The 22020-nt window shown below is 39.4% G+C and overlaps 1 protein-coding gene across 1 annotated transcript; it reads left to right on the top strand.

The window, feature by feature from the left end:
- Positions 1 to 586: 586 nt before the first annotated feature.
- pstpip2 (proline-serine-threonine phosphatase interacting protein 2) lies at positions 587 to 21416 on the top strand. The gene is made up of 14 exons (XM_079660817.1): positions 587 to 685; positions 2509 to 2609; positions 7247 to 7321; positions 9695 to 9729; positions 9830 to 9936; positions 10653 to 10715; positions 12309 to 12407; positions 12877 to 12922; positions 14270 to 14349; positions 15001 to 15099; positions 16570 to 16666; positions 19315 to 19399; positions 19508 to 19539; positions 20179 to 21416. The coding sequence occupies exons 1-14, from the start codon at positions 653 to 655 to the stop codon at positions 20232 to 20234; spliced, it is 1008 nt and encodes a 335-aa protein (XP_079516943.1). The 5' UTR covers positions 587 to 652; the 3' UTR covers positions 20235 to 21416.
- Positions 21417 to 22020: the final 604 nt, after the last annotated feature.

Raw genomic sequence — 22020 nt, 5'->3', positions numbered from 1 at the left:
AGTAATGTGCATACTTTTATTCTTAATGAAAAACTGCCGTCCTTTGAAGCTAAATTGAAAATTGGACTTAAATGTTATTTTAAAAGTACAATTTTGAGATACTTGTACTTCACTTGACTTGAGTATTTCCATTGTATGCTAACTCCTTCTGCTCCACTGTTCAGAGGTAAGTGATGTACTGGTACTCCACTACATGTATTTAATACCTTTAGTAAGTTTGCAGATTTCGATGAATGATGTGAAATATAATCAACACTTACTTTAATCAGACTTTAGTTATAAACACTTCACATACCTACTTTAATCACTAGAGGGCAGCACACGACAACCTGTCAATTAAGAATATGAAATGTATACAATTATTATTTCTAAAATACTATCATAGTTTGAATATACTTATGTTCATAACAATAGATATTTAATTTTTTCTTCACCTGTATTCATTTCTTTTAAAAAAAAAAGGCCGTTTTATTTTTGAAAAACTACAGTGCAGGTGCGTACGGTCGTGACGTCAGCAGTGTTCTAAAGTAGAGCTGTTATCCTCACTGCGCATGCGCCGGGAGTCACTTTTACTTTAACCACACAGGGCTCCAGCGTCTTTCAGTCCGCCGCACACACCTGTCACTGTAAACTGCTCTGGGTTCATTCAGACATGAAAAACCTTCATTTCAAGGACTTCTTCTGGGTGAGTTCACACTGCTGGGTTTAAAGATGAATTATTGTTAATAGATATTGCACTTTTTGGTCGAAAAAAGTCACATTTCCTCAACAATTAAATCAAGAAAAGCCTATTTTTGCTAATGCTGCGTGTATCTCTGTGGTTTCAATTTCCAGTGAAGTCGAGTTGTGATGGGAATTAGAAATACTTACTTATTTTTGGTGTTATAGGGAATTTATGCAGTGGTAAAATCTGTTTTCAGACACTATTGTATAATGTAAAAGTACTATAAGCATCCAAAACTGTAGTATTTCAAGTATTATGCAGAAAAAATCCCTACTATTGTTATACTATTATATATGATATGTTATATGATCATTTTTACTGTTGCATTAATGTATAAATAGCATTTATCTACAGCAATGCATCATATTTTATAAACTAATCATGTATTTTGCATGTGAAATCTTACTCTGCAAAGTTAATATAGCGGTTAAACAATAAATACATGTATTACAAATGCACCTTACATGCAAGGCAGTAGAAGTATAGAGGCGCATATCATTATAACAACTCAGTTAAAGTCAAATAGGTTTAGTACTTAGCTATATTTCACCACTAGCTTAGTAAATACGCAGACTGCTGGATAAAGGAAGGGTTGCACAGCTCCATATGTTTAATAGAAAGTCAATAAGCTGCAGATTTAAACTCAGTGAGGATAATTGCAGGCTGCTGCTGCTGCTGCCTCAGATTAGAGAGAGAGGTGCAGATCAAAACATCAATTAAGATCTGTGTGTGAAACTCCTCAACGCTCTGGAGTTCATTTCTGTCTGCTGTCAGGGAACTAAACATGTGAATTAAATTAAAGTAAAACAAATTTAGACAGCAGAATAGAAAGGTGTGAAGTAACTAAGTAGATTAAACTAGTACTGTACTTAGTTACTTGAGTTCCACCTGGAGTAAATCCACAAGCTACCCTGCAGTATACAAAGTCATTCAAACCAGCTGCACCTTTACCAGCTTTGAGAACACTTTCATGATCAATCATTATTAAACATATCATATCTATTATTCTGAAATGGACCAATCTGCACAATGACTACTTTTACTGTCGCTACTTTAACTATATTTTGATGAGAATACTTTTCTACTTTTACTTGAGCAACATTTTGAATGCAGGACTTTTACTGTAACAGAGTATTCCTACACTCTGGTACTTCTACTTTTACTCAAGTACAATATCTGAGTACTTCTACTTTTACTCAAGAACAAGATTTGAGTACTTCTACTTTTACTCAAGTACAAGATCTGAGTACTTCTACTTTTACTCAACAATAAGACCTGAGTACTTCTACTTTAACTCAAGTACAAGATCTGAGTACTTCTACTTTTACTCAAGTACAGGATCTGAGTACTTCTACTTTAACTCAAGTACAAGATCTGAGTACTTCTACTTTTACTCAAGTACAAGATCTGGGTACTTCTACTTTAACTCAAGTACAAGATCTGAGTACTTTTACTTTTACTCAAGTACAATACCTGAGTACTTCTACTTTTACTCAAGTACAAGATCTGAGTACTTCTACTTTTACTTAAGAACAAGATCTGAGTACTTCTACTTTTCTCAAGTACAAGATCTGAGTACTTCTACTTTTACTCAAGAACAAGATCTGAGTACTTCTTCCACCTCTGTATGTCCGCCACAGAGTAGATCCATAAATATATACATATCCATATATCCATATACTTTCTGTTTCTTAAATGTGCTTTGAGGTCTGATTTGAAAAGTGTATATTCATTTAATGAAATAAACTGGACCTGTACTGAAATATCTTTTTCTGTTTTCACAGAATTCTGACCTGACGTCCACCGGTGGATACGATGCGATCGTCCAGTATCTCAGCGATGGAAAGAGGACATGTAAGGAGGTGGAGGACTTCATGAAGGCCAGGTAATTAAATCAACTGCATCAGAACCAGAACCAGAACCAGCTTTATAAAGTAGTATGTGTAACCATGAGAGGAATCTTACTCGGTTTCAATTTCATTGAACGTTCAAGCAGATGACTTAAAAGCTAGTTAACAAATCAGGAAATAAGGGAGTTACAACGTTCTGTAAAGACACAAATAGGTTTATATAGATATTAAAGTGTGGCTGCACAATATAATAACACATGGTAAACCCTCACACACACTCACACTCACACACACACACACACACACACACACACACACACACACACACACACACACACACACACACACACACACACACACACACACACACACACACACACACACACACACACACACACACACACACACACACACATTGTTCTGGTATCAGTACTTTACTCCACTACTTATTTTTCTGACAACTTTTTACTTTGACTTCTTACATGTTGAACTCAAATACACTCAAATACCTGTACTTTCTACTTCTTACATGTTGAACTCAAATACCTGTTCTTTCTACTTCTTACATGTTGAACTCAAATACCTGTACTTTCTACTTCTTACATGTTGAACTCAAATACCTGTACTTTCTACTTCTTACATGTTGAACACAAATACCTGTACTTTCTACTTCTCTCATTTTCCAAACAGGCTGGTTCCTTTAGTCTGAATGTGTGTTTGGTGGCGTGATCATTATTATTTAGAGTCATTGCGTGCCTATTGATTTGAACACGATCCGTGTATCCATCATTTCCTGGTCTTCTCTAAAGAAGAGGGACCAATGAAAACGTTGTCATGTTGCCGTTGGTCACCATGGAAACATTCATTAGCTAACAATGACATTATTGTTCTATTAATATAAAGGGAGGTCAGGTACTCTTTAAAACAGCTGCTAGTTATGGGTACTTTTTACTGAAGTACATTTCAAAGCCTCTTTACTTTGACTTGAGAAAAGAAGTCAGTACTTCTACTTTCACCAGAGTATTTTTAAACACGAGTATCTGTACTTCTACTTGACACTGAGGCAATTCAAAGTGAAGAGTTTCTGAAGTACTTTTCCTCTTTAACAACAACTGATGTGTTGTGAAGCATCATCTACATATATTTGCAGCAGAGTCATTCAAAGTTAATCATTTAAATGTGTATTTCCTTCTTCCTCGTGTGATAAGTGATCTTTCCTCAAGTGTTGGCAGCCAGTGACACATCAGCTCCATTTGCTTGGTTTGATTGCACTATAATAAAACTCACAGTAAGGATACAGCAGCAGAGGATATTGCATAATAACCCAACCAGAAGTTTCCACATTTCAGAATGAAAATTACTTTTTTAACACCACAACACACAAGTTTCAAAATACTGTAGCACCCTTATCTCACTGTGACACTAAAAAAAAACTGAATGAACAGGTTCCTTTGGTGTGCTTTCTTGTGCATGTAAATGGTCTGCAAAGGCTAAAATCCAAGCCTTTGCAGGAAGTGCGCCGGACTCTGAGGAAAATATTCGTTGTGGCCAAACGGCGGTACTGCACTTCCTTATCAGTCGCTGGGCCCATTGACTAACATCGGGAAAGAGACGTCTGTAAATCGTTTGATAATTTTTTTAAACTTAATAAACTACCCAGTATGAACGTTTGTATAGACCTTATTAAAAACATTCGGTCCTCAAGTTGTAAAATGTGCTAATAACGTTATTCTGAGAGTTATTTTCCTCGGCATTATGAACGCGCATCTAACCCACGGGACCGCGCCGCCCGGCACGTTCATGTGACGTGTTCAGTACTACATGAGTTTTACCTTTACCCATGGGCGCACAATAAGAACGGATTATATGAATGCTTTCGTGACGTTTCGCTCTCTCAAAAGTTTTGTCTTCATGCGCCAATGAGCAACTCTCATAGGAATGAACGAGGCCCCGCCTCCCACGCTGTATCCAGTTCTTATTTTACATCCATGCTAAAATCCCACAGTGCCCTCACTAAGAAACACTCGCGCCCCTATTAGCTAGCGCTCCAACACATTGTACGTGATAGGCTAAGGGGCGGGACATCTCTAAGCGGTTGGCCAATCACAACAGAGCCGGCCAGCTAACCAATCAGAGCAGACTGCAGCACAGGCAGAATAGGGACTCTTTAAGTAAGAAAACAAAATGGTTGAAATTAACAAGAAAACTGTTCAATTATTATGAATTTCCCTAAAAAATCTCAATTATTTTGAGACTTATTTTCTCTTGACATTATCTTTACTTTCTTTAAGTTTCTTGTGTTTTACGTTTTAGATGTACACATGAGGATAGAAATGAAGCAACTATAATGGCATATAATAATAATATTTACTTAAAAGGTGAGTCATATTCACTTTTAAGACCACTACGAATATATATAAAATGTACAGAACAAGTTGCTTTTGGATCAGTTACCACTACTAATAAGAACATATCAAAATGAGAGTATTTCGGGGGATGGAGGAATCATTTGTGCTGGAATACACGAGTGCATTTGAACCAAACAGTGTATGCAGCAGCACAGAAAGCCTTTGTTGTGTGTTCTCTAAATGGCACCTTGTTATTTGAGTTTCTGATTAGGCAAACCCCATAAAGTGATAAGGCATCATTAATAATATTCTCTTCAGTTATTTCCTGGTTTCCTTTTTGCCCTTTCTTCTTCCATGCTTGCTTTTGATGGGGTTGTTTTTCATCTATACCCGTGTTAATCCAGGTAATTCCTATCTTTTAATATAAATATGTTGGGTTACTACAATCATTAAAACCAACAATGAGTATTTATAATGTGTTTATTAAGGGCTGAAATATATTTTTAATCCGCCTAAAAGCTTTTACTTGTCAAAAAACAACAAAAAAACATCAAATTTCAGTTTCTTTTAGACTTAATTTCACAAACACCATCCTGCTGCAACAAATATGGATTCATCCGCCGCTGAAAAACGGTCCGTAACAGATACACATTAGGCCAGGGGTGTCAAACTCAAGGCCCGGGGGCCAAATCCGGCCCATTTGATGTGGCCCGCAAGAGCTTGCAAAGAATATAATACGTTCTTATACGGTTACATGCCACTTTACAGACGACATGTCCCACAATGCATCACGCACTGTGACTGCGCACTGAAGAGAGAATTATTTGCCCTGGACTTCTGCTTTCAGACGTAGTTAGTTACTAAGTTATTACCCTATCCGATAATAATCCAATTCAGAGGCAATAATATAATATAATACATTATTTTGTATATATTATATATTTATATATGTATATTTATATGGTTACAACCGGCCCTTTGAGTGCAACCATAATGCTAATGTGGCCCGCGATGAATTTGAGTTCGACACCCCTGCATTAGGCGCTTTCACACCAAGTACTTTGCCGTACTTAGTTCCCAGTACTTAGTCCCCCCGAACTCTTTAGTCCCTCGAACTGTTTTAGTAAATCGCATTCGGAATGAGTCCCTGAGGGAAGATTACGCAAATGAAGCCGCTGACGTCACTTCTTCTTCTTCTGCTTTGGGTTTACTGGCAGCCCGCAAACAACTTCACGTAGTATACTGCCATCCGAAGTCCCGGGTAAATCGCCAGAAGCGCCGACACCTCCTCATCACTCCACCGCTCCCACGTTTTATTTTGTGTTGCCATAAATTAGTCTCTGGTTGTTTCTCAATGTCAAGGACGCTTCCTTGGTAGGACATGTCTTCCGAGTCACTTCCTTCCAAAGCGACGCAAGAATCATTCCTAGCCTCGGAAAACGAAGAATTGTGGAACAGGCTAACAGGTGTGCGTCATATGCGAGGCCCCGCCTTAAATGGAGCGCGATTTCCGCCAAAGATTTGGAAATTGGTCCGTGCGCAAAGCATTGTGGGGATTTTAAGACCCCGGAGGATACACATGTGCAGCCTAGAAATGTCTCGCTACGAAGGACGCCGACCTCGGTAGAATTCCAAGGAGCTGGAGATGACGTAGCATCCTTGAAATAGTGGCTCTGGAGCATCCTTCCTTGACATTGAGAAACACCCTCACTCCGTTGGCGCGCTGGGCTAATGCTAATAATGCTAATGCGAGCAAATAAAATGGCGGCTTCACAAAACTTTTCGGAATTTTACAGGGCGTGGTTTGCAATTCGCCCAGCCAATCAGAAATTGGAACCTTTTCCTCCCCAGGAAAGTACCTGCTCTCTAGCTGGGACTAAAACGGGGTTTGGCTCAGTGGGATAGTGCGCTGAACTTTGAATCAGGGGATAGCAAGTCCGAGTCCCACTGCAGTCAGCATGTCGTTGTGTCCCTGAGACACTTCACCTCAAAGTGACATGTCATGTAATGTGAAAAGGTTCCCGAAAAAAGTTCTAGTTCCAGATCTTTTTGGTGTGAACGCAAAATCCTAGAAGAACTATCGGAGCTATTCCTGGGAAAAGCACTCCGGTGTGAAAGCGCCTATTGTGTCCTAAATTCATATTTGACGTTCATTCACAACGTCTGTTAATAAAAATGTCCATTAAATGATCCTGATGAGCAACTGGTTTGCATATGTACACTCATCGTAAAGCGTCATGGAGATAAATGTGCAGTTTATCAGATAAAGAATTTCCCTATCTGTCTGTATGCTGACCTTAATGTAGTACAATTGTGTCTTTCAGGGCCTCCATTGAAGAGAAATACGCCAAAGACCTCCTGGGTTTGTCCAAGAAAGTGTGTGGACACAACGAGATGAAGTGAGTGTGTTTTTATGATGTGTTGGGCTCCATTTATTTACATTAGACAGCAGTTAATAAAAGTGTGTTTCTGCGTATTTTTGGATGCAGAAAGAGAGGTTAAAGATGAGCCTCCTTACTAGGCATGGGATTGTGGTAAATATGTGGTTCGCAGTTTGAAAGTGAAAATATAAATGTCTTTTAAGTTGCAGAAATGTTTTGAGTGCCGCAAGTTTACTTCCCATTCTGTCCGCGGTCACATATCAGTTTATTTTTGTGAAGAGGAAGGAGGAACAAAGTGGGAGGGGGAGATGGGAACTGGATTTACTTCATAATAGTTTATTAATAGGCCTTTGTATTAAAGGTTCCCTGCTTCTCACAAAAAGGCAATGTGTGGATTTAAGGAGGCCCTATTATGCTTTGGGGCTGTGCCTTTCCTGTAGTTTGTGATATAGGCTTGTGTGCATGTAAACGTTCTGCAAACCCACTGTGGAACACTCACGCTCCCATAGAGCGGTGCAGTGGTGACGTATTTGTGTAGGCCGACCCGGAAGTAAGCGTCTGGTTCCCTCGACAAAAAAGCAACGGATTTTCTCCATAGGATTTTGGAATAGCGTAAAAAATAAGATCTGTGGAAAAGGAACCTGTTTGATAAATGCACGTTTTGTTCAGCCGGATAATCTCCACACGTCTACCTTACTTTTATCATTTTCTAATTATAAATCTAATCGCCAGAAGCTAAATGCTAACGTTATGCTATACACCACATGTGTCAAACTCAAGGCCCGGGGGCCAAATCAGGCCCGTGGTGGATTTAATTTCGGCCCGCAGGATAATTTCTAATTCCTATTAGATCTGGCCCTCCGGTATATTGCACGCACACCTTCACTCCATCCTGAGGGTCTCCTCAGCTCAGAGCCTGAGCCCAAACATTGATGACCTTGCACCCAAGATGAGATGCCAAGTATCTGAGCTAGCATCACAGAGCAGCACACTGAGTTTAATGGATGTTTCCTTCTGCACTTTCTCTCTCACGACAACAGGGCATGTTTGGTTTCTCTTTGAGGGAAATAGTTTTGTTGAAGCTGTTGTTGGCCTGAGGGAAAATGTACTCATAAGAAATGACTCTGGAAAAGCTGCAGATAGAGCCATAAGAAATTAATCAACTGATTATTTAATGTTTAATGTTGTTTTTATAGGCAATCATTTAAGCTTTGTTAGTTCCAGGTTTAATATGTGCAATAAGTTCATTTCAATAAGTTCTGCAATAAACATTGACTAGTACCCATTTTTAAATTTTGGCCCACTGTGTATTTGAGTTTGACTCCCCTTTATAGTATAAAGGAACTACAGCTGAGTTCAGCAGCACGACTTCAACGTCACGCCAACTTAAGATCAATATTCAAACATACAGATTCTAAATGGAACGAGTTGAAGCGTGTGTGTGAACAGTTTGCAGGAGGCAGGGACTTGCTTTCAAGCAGAACAGAAACTAACTTAGAGGAGTGTTTACGTGTTCGGTGTAAGGACGTACAACGACCTCCACGACTTGTGTAGTCCTATTCAGCCACTTGGTAACAACCATCGTTTCTCAGACACGTCAACTCTTCAAAACTCACCAGTGGGGTCACTGCTGATGGATTTAATGTCAAAACGTGATCCATCTCTTCAATGTGTCTCAACCACAGACCTTATTTCCAGCTATTTTCCGAAAAACTAGTTAAAAAAAACGTTGACTCTGAGACGAGGGAACAGGAAGTGGTGAAATGCTGACTCACTTCTGGGTTTTAGGACTCGTCACTGCACCACTCTATTAGCTAGCATTCTATCACATTTTACATGTGAGGCTAAGGGGCGGGAAATCTCTAAGTGGTTGACCAATCACAGCAGAGCTGGCCAGCTAACCAATCAGAGCAGACTGGGCTCTGGTTTCAGACAGAGGGGGAAAAGAGGTGCTGAATAATTTAATGTTATGCCACTAGTTCTTGCTTAGGCTGAATGTGTTTTAGTTCATTTAAACACAAGGATAATGCGTAATTAAGTATGCACTTAATAGACAGTATCATAATAAATCAAGTAAATAAATATCAATAAATAAATAACGAAATAATTAAATAAATATGTGAAAAATAAATAATTAGGAAAATAAATAAGTGTCCTAAACAAAGAATACACATAGTATATAATGTAATGTAAATAATGATTAAAAAAGTAATATTAAACATAACATGCACATAGTACGTTGTTCAGTGATAAACAAAGCAGGTATTCTGTACAGCTTGATCAAACAGGTATTTAATTGAGTACATTTCCTGCCCGGTTTGTAAAGCTGATCTAATCGATTCATTAAAGCCGTGCATTTTTCTGTAATCTACTTTTCTTTGTCTCTTTCAGCACTTTAAAACGCTCCCTGGACATGTTCAAGTTACGTAAGTGCTTAACATTTCTGCGTCTGAATAACACTCCCGTTTGTTTTAGTATCTGTTTGATGTGTAGCTCAGAATTTAAATATGTTTTTTGCGCCAGCAGAGACTGAACATGTGAGTCTGTCTCACTTACAACTGTCTCACAGCCTGAGGGAGGAGGCCAAGAAGCTGGAGGAGTTCAGGGAGAAACAGAAAGACGCCAGGAAAAAGGTTGGAGCTTTTAATGGGTCCTATCAGGCAAAATGCACTTTTTTATGTCTTCTATACATCAACATGTGTCCCCGGTGTGTCGGGGAACTCACGCAGCGTCAGAAAATAAAACCCTCTCTCTTTTCCACCGTTCCCAAATCTCTAAAAACGGGGAACAACGGAGCGGATCCAGATTTGCGTCCGATATGACGTAATATCTGAAATGTGGACCCACGGCCCAATCAGAAACGTTGCTATCAGAAACAATGCCCGACTGTTTTGGACGTAATATGGTCGGTGTTTACATTAGCATCGCTAACACTCAGAGCTAACCTGTACTGGAGAGCATGTGTGTGAAGAAGCAGGAAGTAAAAAGGAACTCACCTTGTGGTATAACCGGCAAGAGAGAAAGCCTTTGAGCTCCATACTGTTTCAGAGAGAATCCTTGATAATCCATGATATGGCGTTTCATCACGGCAGTATTTAGCTGACTATCTCGTGTAATTCTGAGCAGGCATTAGCTTCCCCTCCTCTTTCGAAAATGCATGATCTGTTTGGTATTTTGAGCAAAAAACTTCATAGACATGTTTTTTATATATATTTGTATATATCTGAGACCCATAAATTATAATATATGCCTAAAAATATCACAATAGGAGGCCTTTAATCAGCGCTGAGGGGATTTCTGTAAAAACCATAACAATAGATCATCAGTAATCCCAACCTTTTCCCTTCAGGTGGAGCAGCAGATGGACGCTCTGCACAAACAGAAGGCTTCGCAGTACAAGAAGACCATGGATGTGAGTTAAGAGTTAACAGACATTTATGAACTTTTCCCAAGTTTCCTTCCCTGTAAATGTGTCATTGAAGCTGCTTCTCATGCAGAACTAATACTACTAACAAACTAGAGAAATAATAATCCATAACTTCTTGTACTTTTATAAATATCTTTTTTTTTTTTTTTTGCATATTCTTTTTTTAATTTTTTTATTGGACATTTTAACTTTGTATGTTTATATCAATATATATATATTTTGTATTAAATATTCTTACTTTAACCTCTTTTGTTTATATACATTTATATATATATTTATACACAATACATAACACCAGCAAACATAAACAAGACAATGCAGTATATACAAAATCAAATAAATAAAACAGGATGTGTGATGGTGGATAATGAGCAGGGTGGATATGCGAGTGTGAAGAGATGTGTTTTGAGACGTGATTTGAAAATGGGGAGAGAGTCAGTGTTGCAGATGTCAGGTGGGAGGGAGTTCCAGAGGCGGGGTGCAGAGCGGCTGAAGGCTCTAGACCCCATGGTGGTTAAACGGAAGGGGGGTGCAGTGAGGTTGAGGGAAGCAGAAGAGCTGAGAGTGCGGATGGGTGTGTTGATGTGCAGGAGGTCGGAGAGGTGCAGAGGAGTGAGGTTATGGATGGCCTTAAAGGTGAAGAGCAGAATCTTAAAAACTATACGGGACGGGATTTGACGGGGCGTCAGTGAAGTTGCTGAAGAACAGGAGTGATGTGGTTTAATGCACTTTTCAACACAAATTAAAGACATTAAGAGCATGAAACACATTGGAAACATTCAAAAGCAAAGATGATAAAACATGAATGAGAGTTACAGTCGTTGCCATGGAAACCAAACATGTATTAAAGTCCGAGTGGAAACGGTCGTGAGTAAATCTGAATTTGTCAAAAATGCAGGAGAAATATGACCCCGGGGGGAAACCGGGAGGGGGCAATGAAATGGTGAAAATCGGGAGGGTTGGCAAGTGTGGTTACAGTGCAGTGCAAGATGGGAACAGTTTCATTCAAAGCAGCGGCAAAAAGAAAGGTCTTAAGCCTGGATTTAAAAGTAGTATTTATATAAGAGCCGAAGCCTGCGAGCTGTGTGTAAATCTGTGGAGTGATGAGGCCCGAGTCGAGACGCCAAACTATATAAGATCAGATCAGAGGGTACTTTATTGATCCCAATGTGGGAAACGTTTGTGTTGCAAGAGCATAGAGAAGACATGGCATTGTACAATAAAGATTGAAAGACTGAATATGCTGGATACGCTGCTTCTAATAAACATATCAGAGAAACACGTGAGTTGTCTGACTGAACTAAATAAAAGACTTCTTCCACCTCCTCTGATGTTGGTCGTGTTGTGAAAACGTAGAAAATGCCAGCGATCATCCCGTCTCTCTTCTTCCTCTTTGGCTTGGGGGGAAGTTGTGTCAGAAACTTTGGGAAGTGAATCAAAGTGTGTGTCATTCGGTGCCATCCAGATCATTTGCATAAGAAGAAGTAGTTGTCATGCAATGTGTCTAAAACAACTCTAAAGAGGATTCTGTGGTGGTAAACATGTGGTTCAGAATGCATGTTTTTTTATAACTAACAGTCAAAGAAGACGTACGACCAGAAGTGCCGAGATAAAGAAGAAGCCGATCAGAACGTCAACAGAAACACAAACACCAGCAACAGCAAGCACATCGAGAAGGTACAGCGAAGTAAACAATGACATTATTATTATTAACTTGGATCATGTGTTTCCTTCCATATGCATGCACGGAAAAGACCAAATAGTCAAACACACTTTCTTGGTTGCATATTATTATAAAATGAATTTATTTGCAAAAATTTTTTTTAACAGAAACCACCTTAGGCTCTGAAAAGCTGTAAAGGGCATTATAATACACACACGATATACCTGAAAGTGAGCAGAACATGGGCCTTGAAAGACATTTGATTGAGGAATGAGCTCTGATGGTTCCTCTATTGCTGACTGGCGGATTCAGCTTCTGTAAAAACACTATTTTGGACAATTCATGTCTATGCCTCTTATACACTTCCTCCATCTGCCTCGGGCTACTAATGTTTGAGAGGCACAAAGAATTGTTGACCTTTTAAAGTCATTTCTGTATTTGTTTTTTTTTCTACTCACGTGTTTCTACGTCATCTCCTTCCAGCTCTTCTCGAAGGCACAGCAGGCAAAACAGCATGCGGAAGAAGCAGGTAAGGGCTGAAATACAAAAGCACTTAAGTCAAAAAACGGCTTTAAACGTTTCCTCTCCTTCCGCCATTTAAACACACACTTACACACCGATAGCAGTGAGCTAGCATGTAAGGTGTTAGCATGCCAACCTTTCCAAATCCAAAAGATATTGCATCATTTTATGCATTTTTCAGAAAAAGTGGTCGTTTGGTAAAAATTGTCTGGTCTGTAAAATGTCCAAAAGTAAAAGAATGGGAGATAAATATCCCAAAGTCTCCACATTTTATTATATTTGTGATGTGCTTCTGGTCCTCTTTCAGTTGAGACAGATGAACGATGTGTCAGGATGTAGAACTCGTGTGTGAACATTGGATAAAGCCAGGTTCATATTCTTGTTTCATGTTGTCGACATATTAGAGTCAAAGGTTTGCACAGAGCGAAATATCTTTGTGTTGCGCCATAAATCAGGAAATACTGCATTAAAAAAGTGATTTCCTGCTTTTTTCTACTGATAAAGTGTGATATAGATAATGTACAGGCTTTCAGATTGCTGTAGTTCACTAAACAGAGACATTAACGACATGTTTGGTGTTGAAAATGTCAGAAAAAGTGAAAGAACGGGAGATAAATATCCCCAAATCTCAAAATGGTATGATGTGTACGTGTGCTTGTGGTCCTCTTTCAGTTGAGACACTGAAGGATGCTTCCGGAAAAGACCAAACACTGGATGTCTTTCATGTGTTTTCGAGACACTGATATTAACGTGGAAATCCTGCAGGACTCAAATGCCTCGTCTCTGTTCCCTTCATTTGGGAGTGATTACCCATCAGCCCCGGGGGTGCAGAGGAAAGGCAGCGTTACCCCCCCGTCTGCACGTTGTTTCTCTTTCAGAAACACAGAGGACTACTGTTTGTATGATGCGATCACAGGCACGCTGCAAACGGTGTCCGCCAAAAGTCGAGTCCAGTGTCTACGGAGTGTCATTTTTATTTGTTATAGTTTGGGAAGATTGAAAATCGGTAGGGAAAGCCAGCTGAGTCGGTAGGCGGTGGAAACACGTCAAAAGCGGTAGACTACTCCCCAAATCGGTAGGGTTGGCAGGTGTGCATAGAGTGAAATATTCTAACACACATATGCATGTTCACTACAGGATGAATTGCAGTCAAATTGGGTGTTGCAATCCATGAGAAATTGCAAGGCCGTTCCCATTTACCTCACTATCTGTTAAGAGTCCATTAGTGAATGTTAGCATGCTTACAGGCTAAACAAAGAGGGTACACATCAGCAGGAGAGATCCTGATGGTTCGTATGGGTATTTGTAATGTATTTATTTACTCTTTAAAGTCAGGTGTGTGTTTGACTGGCAGACAGGTTATACCAGCAGAACGTGACCATGGTGGGGAAAGTTCGAGATGAATGGCTGAAGGAACATATCAAAGCCTGTGAGGTGAGAGCCTTTCATTCGCTTCCAAAAAGTTTGAATTAAGTCAAAGTCAACTTTATTGTCAATCTTTCAGTTTGTGTGACCAGACAGAGATCGAAATACCGTTTCCCACAATCCTGAATACAAAAAGAAATATATAAAAAAATATGTGTATACCTATATATACACAATCAACAGACACATTTATACATATGCACACATTTAAGACATACATAAAAGCACAACAATCAATATATACAAAATAACAGTCACTTCAATATCTTTGAGAAATGTACATTAGTGCAAGAATGTCCATAGCAGCGTAAAAAAATAGTGCCTGGTGCTGGGTGTGTGTGTGTGTGTGTGTGTGTGTGTGTGTGTGTGTGTGTGTGTGTGTGTGTGTGTGTGTGTGTGTGTGTGTGTGTGTGTGTGTGTGTGTGTGTGTGTGTGTGTGTGTGTGTGTGTGTGTGTGTGTGTGTGTGTTAAAGTCCATGATAAGGCTTAAAATAGAAAATGTACCATGTTGAGTTTCCTGTGTGTCGTTCTCCTTTTGATTTAAGAATAGAAAACATAAAAAGTAAACTCCATGTCCATTGGGGAGAGGGGGAGAGAGTGTTTTGTTGTTCTTCTTTTAAACCAACAAGATTAATGTTTCTGTTGTGTTGTCTTTCCCAGGTGTTTGAGAAACAGTCGATGGAGCGCATTAACTTCCTGAGAAACACCGTGTGGACTCACCTGAACCTGCTCTCCCAGCAGTGTGTGACCAGCGACGAGGTGAGGCCAGCTGCATTAATATTTAAACTCAGAGTATTATAATACTTCTCCATGGGCTGGTGTTAATCTGTTAATCAGTCAGAGGTCCAGACCAGCTGCTGAACAAAGTGCAGCATTTAGCAGATATTTCCCCTTTAAGAAGTGGGGGAGACCAAACATGGAGCTAAAAGAGGGTAAATATTGATATTAAATAAAGATATGTCCGCTTTAAAGGGTGATGATATGTAAGTGTTGTGTTTAGGCGTGTTACAAAGCCCCTAAATGGAACAAAAAATATAAGATTGCAGATTTATTTTTTGCTTAAAGGTCCCATGTCATGCTTTCCTGGTTATCACCCGTCCCCTTGTGTGTTATGAAGCTTTTTCTGCATGTAAACGGTCTGCAGAGTCACAAACCCACAAAGTACACCCTGAAACGAGTCAAACTCTAACACAGAGAAGACCTGTCTGTGCTGCCCCAGAACGCCTCCTTGGGGATTTCTCTTTTTCCATTTGTTTACTTCTTGGGTACAGTGACGTATTTGGGTATAGTGACGTTACGTAGCGTAACGGCTCCGCAGATTGGTCCAAATTGACCAATCCGTGGAGAGAGAGAGACACCGCAGAACTCAGCCTGGGCACACACACAAACTCCCAGCCAGGCTGCGGGTGTGTGTGTGTGTGTTTAGGGCTGGGTTTCGCTGTGTCTCGCTGTCTCGCAGACGGCCACTGGGCTCACAGGGAGGGAGGGGGGGCAGGAGCTCCAACAAGCCGTGTAGGACAGAGAGTGAATACACATACTATACAGAGATGCTGTGTGAGAAACCAATGTGAGTTTGGAACATTGAACACTATACATTTATTTTAGCAGACCTCAACAATGGAATTATGATCAGTAGAAATGGCCATGACATGGGACCTTTAAAGACTCTTATTTGGTTTAAATGTGTATATAAAATGCAATTAATCAAAGAAACAGTTGGATACGTGCAAAACTCCCATATTTGTGCTCTTTGAGAGCCCCATCCTGATTTAATATAACTGTAACGTTTTGTTATAAACACTTATATGTACATATACAAAATATATGACCAAAAAAATATATATATATGTAAAAAAAAAGAAATGTAATTACAGTCAAAACATTTTTTTAAACTCAAATAAATACATTGATTAAACTTGTGGTAAAAATAATGACGTTGCGATTAAATATTGATTTTGAATACTACACAAATTAGGGAAACACATCTTTCATTATTATAAGAAACTTACTTTGAAAAACTGTCTTGGCCAATTACTGTATATCTACAAAGACATTGGACTCTGAACTTGACGTGTGTGTGTGTGTGTGTGTGTGTGTGTGTGTGTGTGTGTGTGTGTGTGTGTGTGTGTGTGTGTGTGTGTGTGTGTGTGTGTGTGTGTGTGTGTGTGTGTGTGTGTGTGTGTGTGTGTGTGTGTGTGTGTGTGTGTGTGTGTGTGTGTGTGTGTGTAGCTGTACGAGGAAGTAAGGAAGTCGTTTGAACAGTGTGATGTTCAGGAGGATATTGAACACTTCGTAAACCTCAGGCGAATCGACGAAAAACCTCCAGGTAATCAAAACACAACACAGTAAATAATTAACCTGGGAATGCAATTGTAGTTACTCATACTGTAAAGGCCGGGACATAAAAATAAAAGTTGAGTGGTGCAGTGATGTGGTTTCTCTGTGTTGGACCCTGAAGGCAGCATCTCCCTGGTCCAATGGGATTTTTGATTGGATTTCGGAAGATTTTATGATATTTACACGTTAAATTGAACGGGATAATCTCCACATATTTACACCACTTTATGATTTTTTGATCAAAAAGTTAATGGGCTATAAAGGAACTACAGCACGGTCACATGACTTCACGTCACCACCGCTAAGCTAAAGGAGGCTAATGTTATGCTATAAAGGAACTACAGCACGGTCACATGACTTCATGTCACCACCGCTAAGCTAATGGTGGCTAATGTTGGGCTATAAAGGAACTACAGCCCGGTCACATGACTTCACGTCACCACCGCTAAGCTAAAGGTGGCTAATGTTGGGCTATAAAGGAACTACAACACGGTCACATGACTTCACGTCACCACCGCTAAGCTAAAGGAGGCTAATGTTATGCTATAAAGGAACTACAGCCCGGTCACATGACTTCACGTCACCACCGCTAAGCTAAAGGTGGCTAATGTTGGGCTATAAAGGAACTACAGCCCGGTCACATGACTTCACGTCACCACCGCTAAGCTAAAGGAGGCTAATGTTATGCTATAAAGGAACTACAGCACGGTCACATGACTTCATGTCACCACCGCTAAGCTAATGGTGGCTAATGTTGGGCTATAAAGGAACTACAGCCCGGTCACATGACTTCACGTCACCACCGCTAAGCTAAAGGAGGCTAATGTTATGCTATAAAGGAACTACAGCACGGTCACATGACTTCACGTCACCACCGCTAAGCTAAAGGAGGCTAATGTTGGGCTATAAAGGAACTACAGCACGGTCACATGACTTCACGTCACCACCGCTAAGCTAAAGGAGGCTAATGTTGGGCTATAAAGGAACTACAGCCCGGTCACATGACTTCACGTCACCACCGCTAAGCTAAAGGAGGCTAATGTTATGCTATAAAGGAACTACAGCACGGTCACATGACTTCACGTCACCACCGCTAAGCTAAAGGAGGCTAATGTTATGCTATAAAGGAACTACAGCACGGTCACATGACTTCATGTCACCACCGCTAAGCTAATGGTGGCTAATGTTGGGCTATAAAGGAACTACGGCCCGGTCACATGACTTCACGTCACCACCGCTAAGCTAAAGGTGGCTAATGTTGAGGGTGATGACTATTTAAATCCTTTAACTAAACACACAAGTAAACAGAAAGTGCAAAAATGCTGACTCACACCTTGGTTTAAGGACTCATTTCTGCAGCTCTCTGTTATAGTGAAATAATAATGCGAAATACATTCAAATAAATGCAACACAGACCCTTCATTTAACACCTTCCTTACGTCCTGAGTTTGAAATATTCACCAAAAGAGGGATACAAAGTTGTATACCCATTTGTCTATTTAACTGGAACATTACACCTGGTAGGAGTGGTGTATACTCTGCCTAAAAGCACATAGAAAGGAACATATTAATCAGATAACACGCACTTATGCATTGCTGATTAGTAATTGTAGGGAATGTCCTCTTCCAACATCAGAGTCCACATGATAACAAAGGTATCAACTGTAGCTGTGAACATGACAGGATGTGTGATGACCTAGCAGAGCATCAGGACTGTTTGAGGCATATGATAGCTATGTGATTAACATGATGATTCAGCCTCTATGGAGAGAGACATATGACAAGCATGCTCATTTCTGACGTGGAGCTAATCTGAAGTAAACATTGAATACTGCTTTCTATTCCTCCATCTTGGGACTGTGGAACCCCCTCTCTTGGATATCAGCATGTGAAGGACACTGTTTGAGATTTAGAGTAAAAAGTCAGGATATTTAGATTTTGAGAAAAAGATAGAATTTTGTGAGAAAAAAATCTGAATTCAGAATTTTAAAAAAAAGTCAGCATTTTTAGATGTTGAGAAAAAAGTCAGAATTTTGAGAGAATGTCAGGCTTTTGAGATTTTGAGAAAAAAGACATCATTTTGAGATTTTGAGAAAAAATACATTATTTTGAGAAAAAAATCTGAATTTTGAGAAAAAGTCAGAATTTTGCGATTTTTGAGAAAAAGTTGGAATTTTGTGAAAAAGTTAGATTTTTGAGAATTTGGTTAATAAGTCAGAATTTTTAGAAACAGTCAGAATTGTGAGATTTTTGAGAAAAAGTCAGAATTTTTGATGAAAAAGTTAGAATTTTGATGAAAATGACCAAGTTTTTAGATTTTGAGAAAGTCCGAATTTTTGAGAAAAATACCAACAAATTCTTCTTTTTTTGTTTTGACTACTTCCATTCTTGAGAGGATAATCAATACATGGCTAATCTGAAGTAAACATTGAATACTGCTTTCTATTCCTCCATCTTGTGACTGTGTAACTCCCTCTCTTGGATATCAGCATGTGAAGGACACTGTTCAGGAACTAGTTGATGCTCTGTATGTGATGACTCCTTCCATTCTGGAGAGGATCACAGATACATGGATCCTGAGGTTCAAGCTCAAGCCGGTGACATTTTTCTAACAAGTTATTATTCCTTTTCTCACAGCTGTGGTTGTGTATGAGAACTTCTACAGCGTTCAGAGGGCTCAACCTGGAGCTCCTCCATCCAGACCGCCTCCACAAAACCCCAGGTAAGAACAGTCTGTTTAACCCCCCTAACTTTTACTTAGTATTTTAACCACCTTTTTAAACACATTTTCAGAACAATAACTGACTTGTCTTGCCTTGTGAATTTGCAGGAGGGGGCCGTTACCTGATCCAACAGAAAACAGTAAGCACAGTTACTTTCTTGTTCTACCTAAATACTGTTTTGGAAAGCAAGTAATTAATTAAATAAAGTACTAGTAACTAGAATTTGAGGATACTTGTATATTACTAACTAATATTTATATTCAATACTGCTTCAAACTACTTATCCACTACAGTTAGAGATATATTTTACTTTTTAATCTACTACATTTATTTAAAAATACTTATAATAAATACAAAATACAAAATTAAATAAAAATAAAAGTTTTGAAAAAAAGGAAAATAATTACGTAGCGTCGGGAGAGGGGTAATAATTCAGGGGAAAAAAGGAAATGTATGTTTATTATATATTATATTATATTGATGTTATGTTTAGGGGGGAAATGTTGTTTTTACAGTCAAATGGACACATGCGTTTTCTAGCTCTTCACAAAGTCAGTTTCCTCTGGTCTTTCCTAGCTGTCGTAAATTGACTTTTTAATCCAGTTTTAAGCAACATTCTCACCATACACTTTTCACAATGATGGGACATCTGTATCTGGAGTTATCGGAGAATCAAGTTGATCTAACGTTAGCACACACAAAAGAGAATGAGGATATTTGATTATCAACTGCATGGTTTCTAGACTTCTGCTTCACACACTCATTGTTTTGATTGCAGACGACGTGATCTACTCCACGGTGCAGGACGCAGGCTACAGTGTTATCCAGTACTAACACACACACACACACACACACACACACACACACACACACACACACACACACACACACACACACACACACACACACACACACACACACACACACACACACACACACACACGAAACTTCCTTCTTATCACTTCCTTCTTTGTGATTTCCTGAAACGATAACCAGATGTATAAAAGGAGCCATAACCGTGCACATGTATATTTTTAGGTGAGGTTGTGTGCTATATTGAATATATCACAGTGTAAATAAAAGCAGTTGTTTTATTTGTAGGTTCTTGTGTGTTTATAAAAATCAAAAGGGGGTAAAATGCTCAGTATTTTTGATTTAAAATTTGATAATAAATACTCATAAAACAGTGACATTCAGGAAAGGACTGTGATGTAACCCTTGTGTTGTGTTCGAAAGCTGTTCCCGTTCATGGTGTTCGCGGTTATATTTTGACCCATGATTTATCTCAGTCCAAAACACACAAAATAAATGACCATCATCCAATATTGTTTTAACAACATCATAACTCACTTGTTATGCTTTCATAACCGTACAATCCTGTTGTAATTTAATGTTATGGCCCCAAAACACATTACACCACATATTGCACACGTGCATGTGAGAGTTCGGGTTCAAGTGTTTGTGCACATATTTTTTGAGAAAGGGCGATTTCTCGTGGGGGGAGGGGAGACCAGGTGCATGTTGCGAAAAAGTATTGTTACAGTTGATGAAGGGGGTGGGGGGGGAGGGGTGTCGAAAGTCAAAGATGAATTCTGATTGGGCCAAATTTTGACCTCGAGTGACCCACAACAATTCTGCAGGGTCTCCCCCGGACCCCAACACCAAATTAATTTTTTTTTAGAGGCCTTCAGACTGGGCTAAAATTGTCAAAATCAGTTTTGTAGTGTTTATATATTTGTTGTGGAGGATATCATGAAGCAGTGTTCAGATAAAAAAACTAGAGCGTAGTTGTTCAAATGTTTAACTTGAAACGGGTCACGGGAGGCCCGAACACAACAGAAGGGTGGAGTCCTTTCTACCGTCTGGATATAGAGGCTTTTTCTGTGTTTATATTATATATTTAAAAGCTCTATTTTCAACCTAATTCCATCTTAATTTATCTTCAGTCATGTATTTATTTTTTGTGGATCTATTCTTTCTCACAATAAAAAAAAGGAAGTTCATAAAACGAGAAAATGGGTCATCTGCCTTCTTCATTTCATTTCCTCTAAAATGTGAGAGTAGCATGTCCACACACACACACACACACACACACACACACACACACACACACACACACACACACACACACACACACACACACACACACACACACACACACACACACACACACACACACACACACACACACACACACACACACACACACACACACACACACACACACACACACGATTTACATTGGAGCAATTCAAATGGATGAGTGTGATAATTAAAAATATACAATTATTTTCTGAATACTTAAGGATCGTTGTAAACTTTTGCTTTAACTTAAAGGTGGGGTAGGTCATTTTGGAGAAACCAGCTCGAGTGCGCTAGAATTTGAAAATACACAGCCGGAAAAAAAATCTGCCACTTCCTTCCAGAGCCCCTCCTCCAACACACACGAACGCGCACATGACCAATGAGGGCACGAGATACGTTTGTGCACAGATGGAAGGCTGACAGGCAGGTAGGCCATCCAGTTACTTTAGCCGGCTCAGATGATTGGTCGTGCTTTTTAGAGTACTCCGGCTTCCACAGATGATATTTTTTAATGGATTTTTTGTCAAAGCACTTC

The sequence above is a fragment of the Notothenia rossii genome, assembly GCF_949606895.1.
Source record: "Notothenia rossii genome assembly, chromosome: 11".
Lineage (NCBI taxonomy): Eukaryota > Metazoa > Chordata > Actinopteri > Perciformes > Nototheniidae > Notothenia > Notothenia rossii.
The sequence above is the reverse complement of the archived record's forward strand: the minus strand, read 5'-3'. Positions and strand labels throughout refer to the sequence as shown.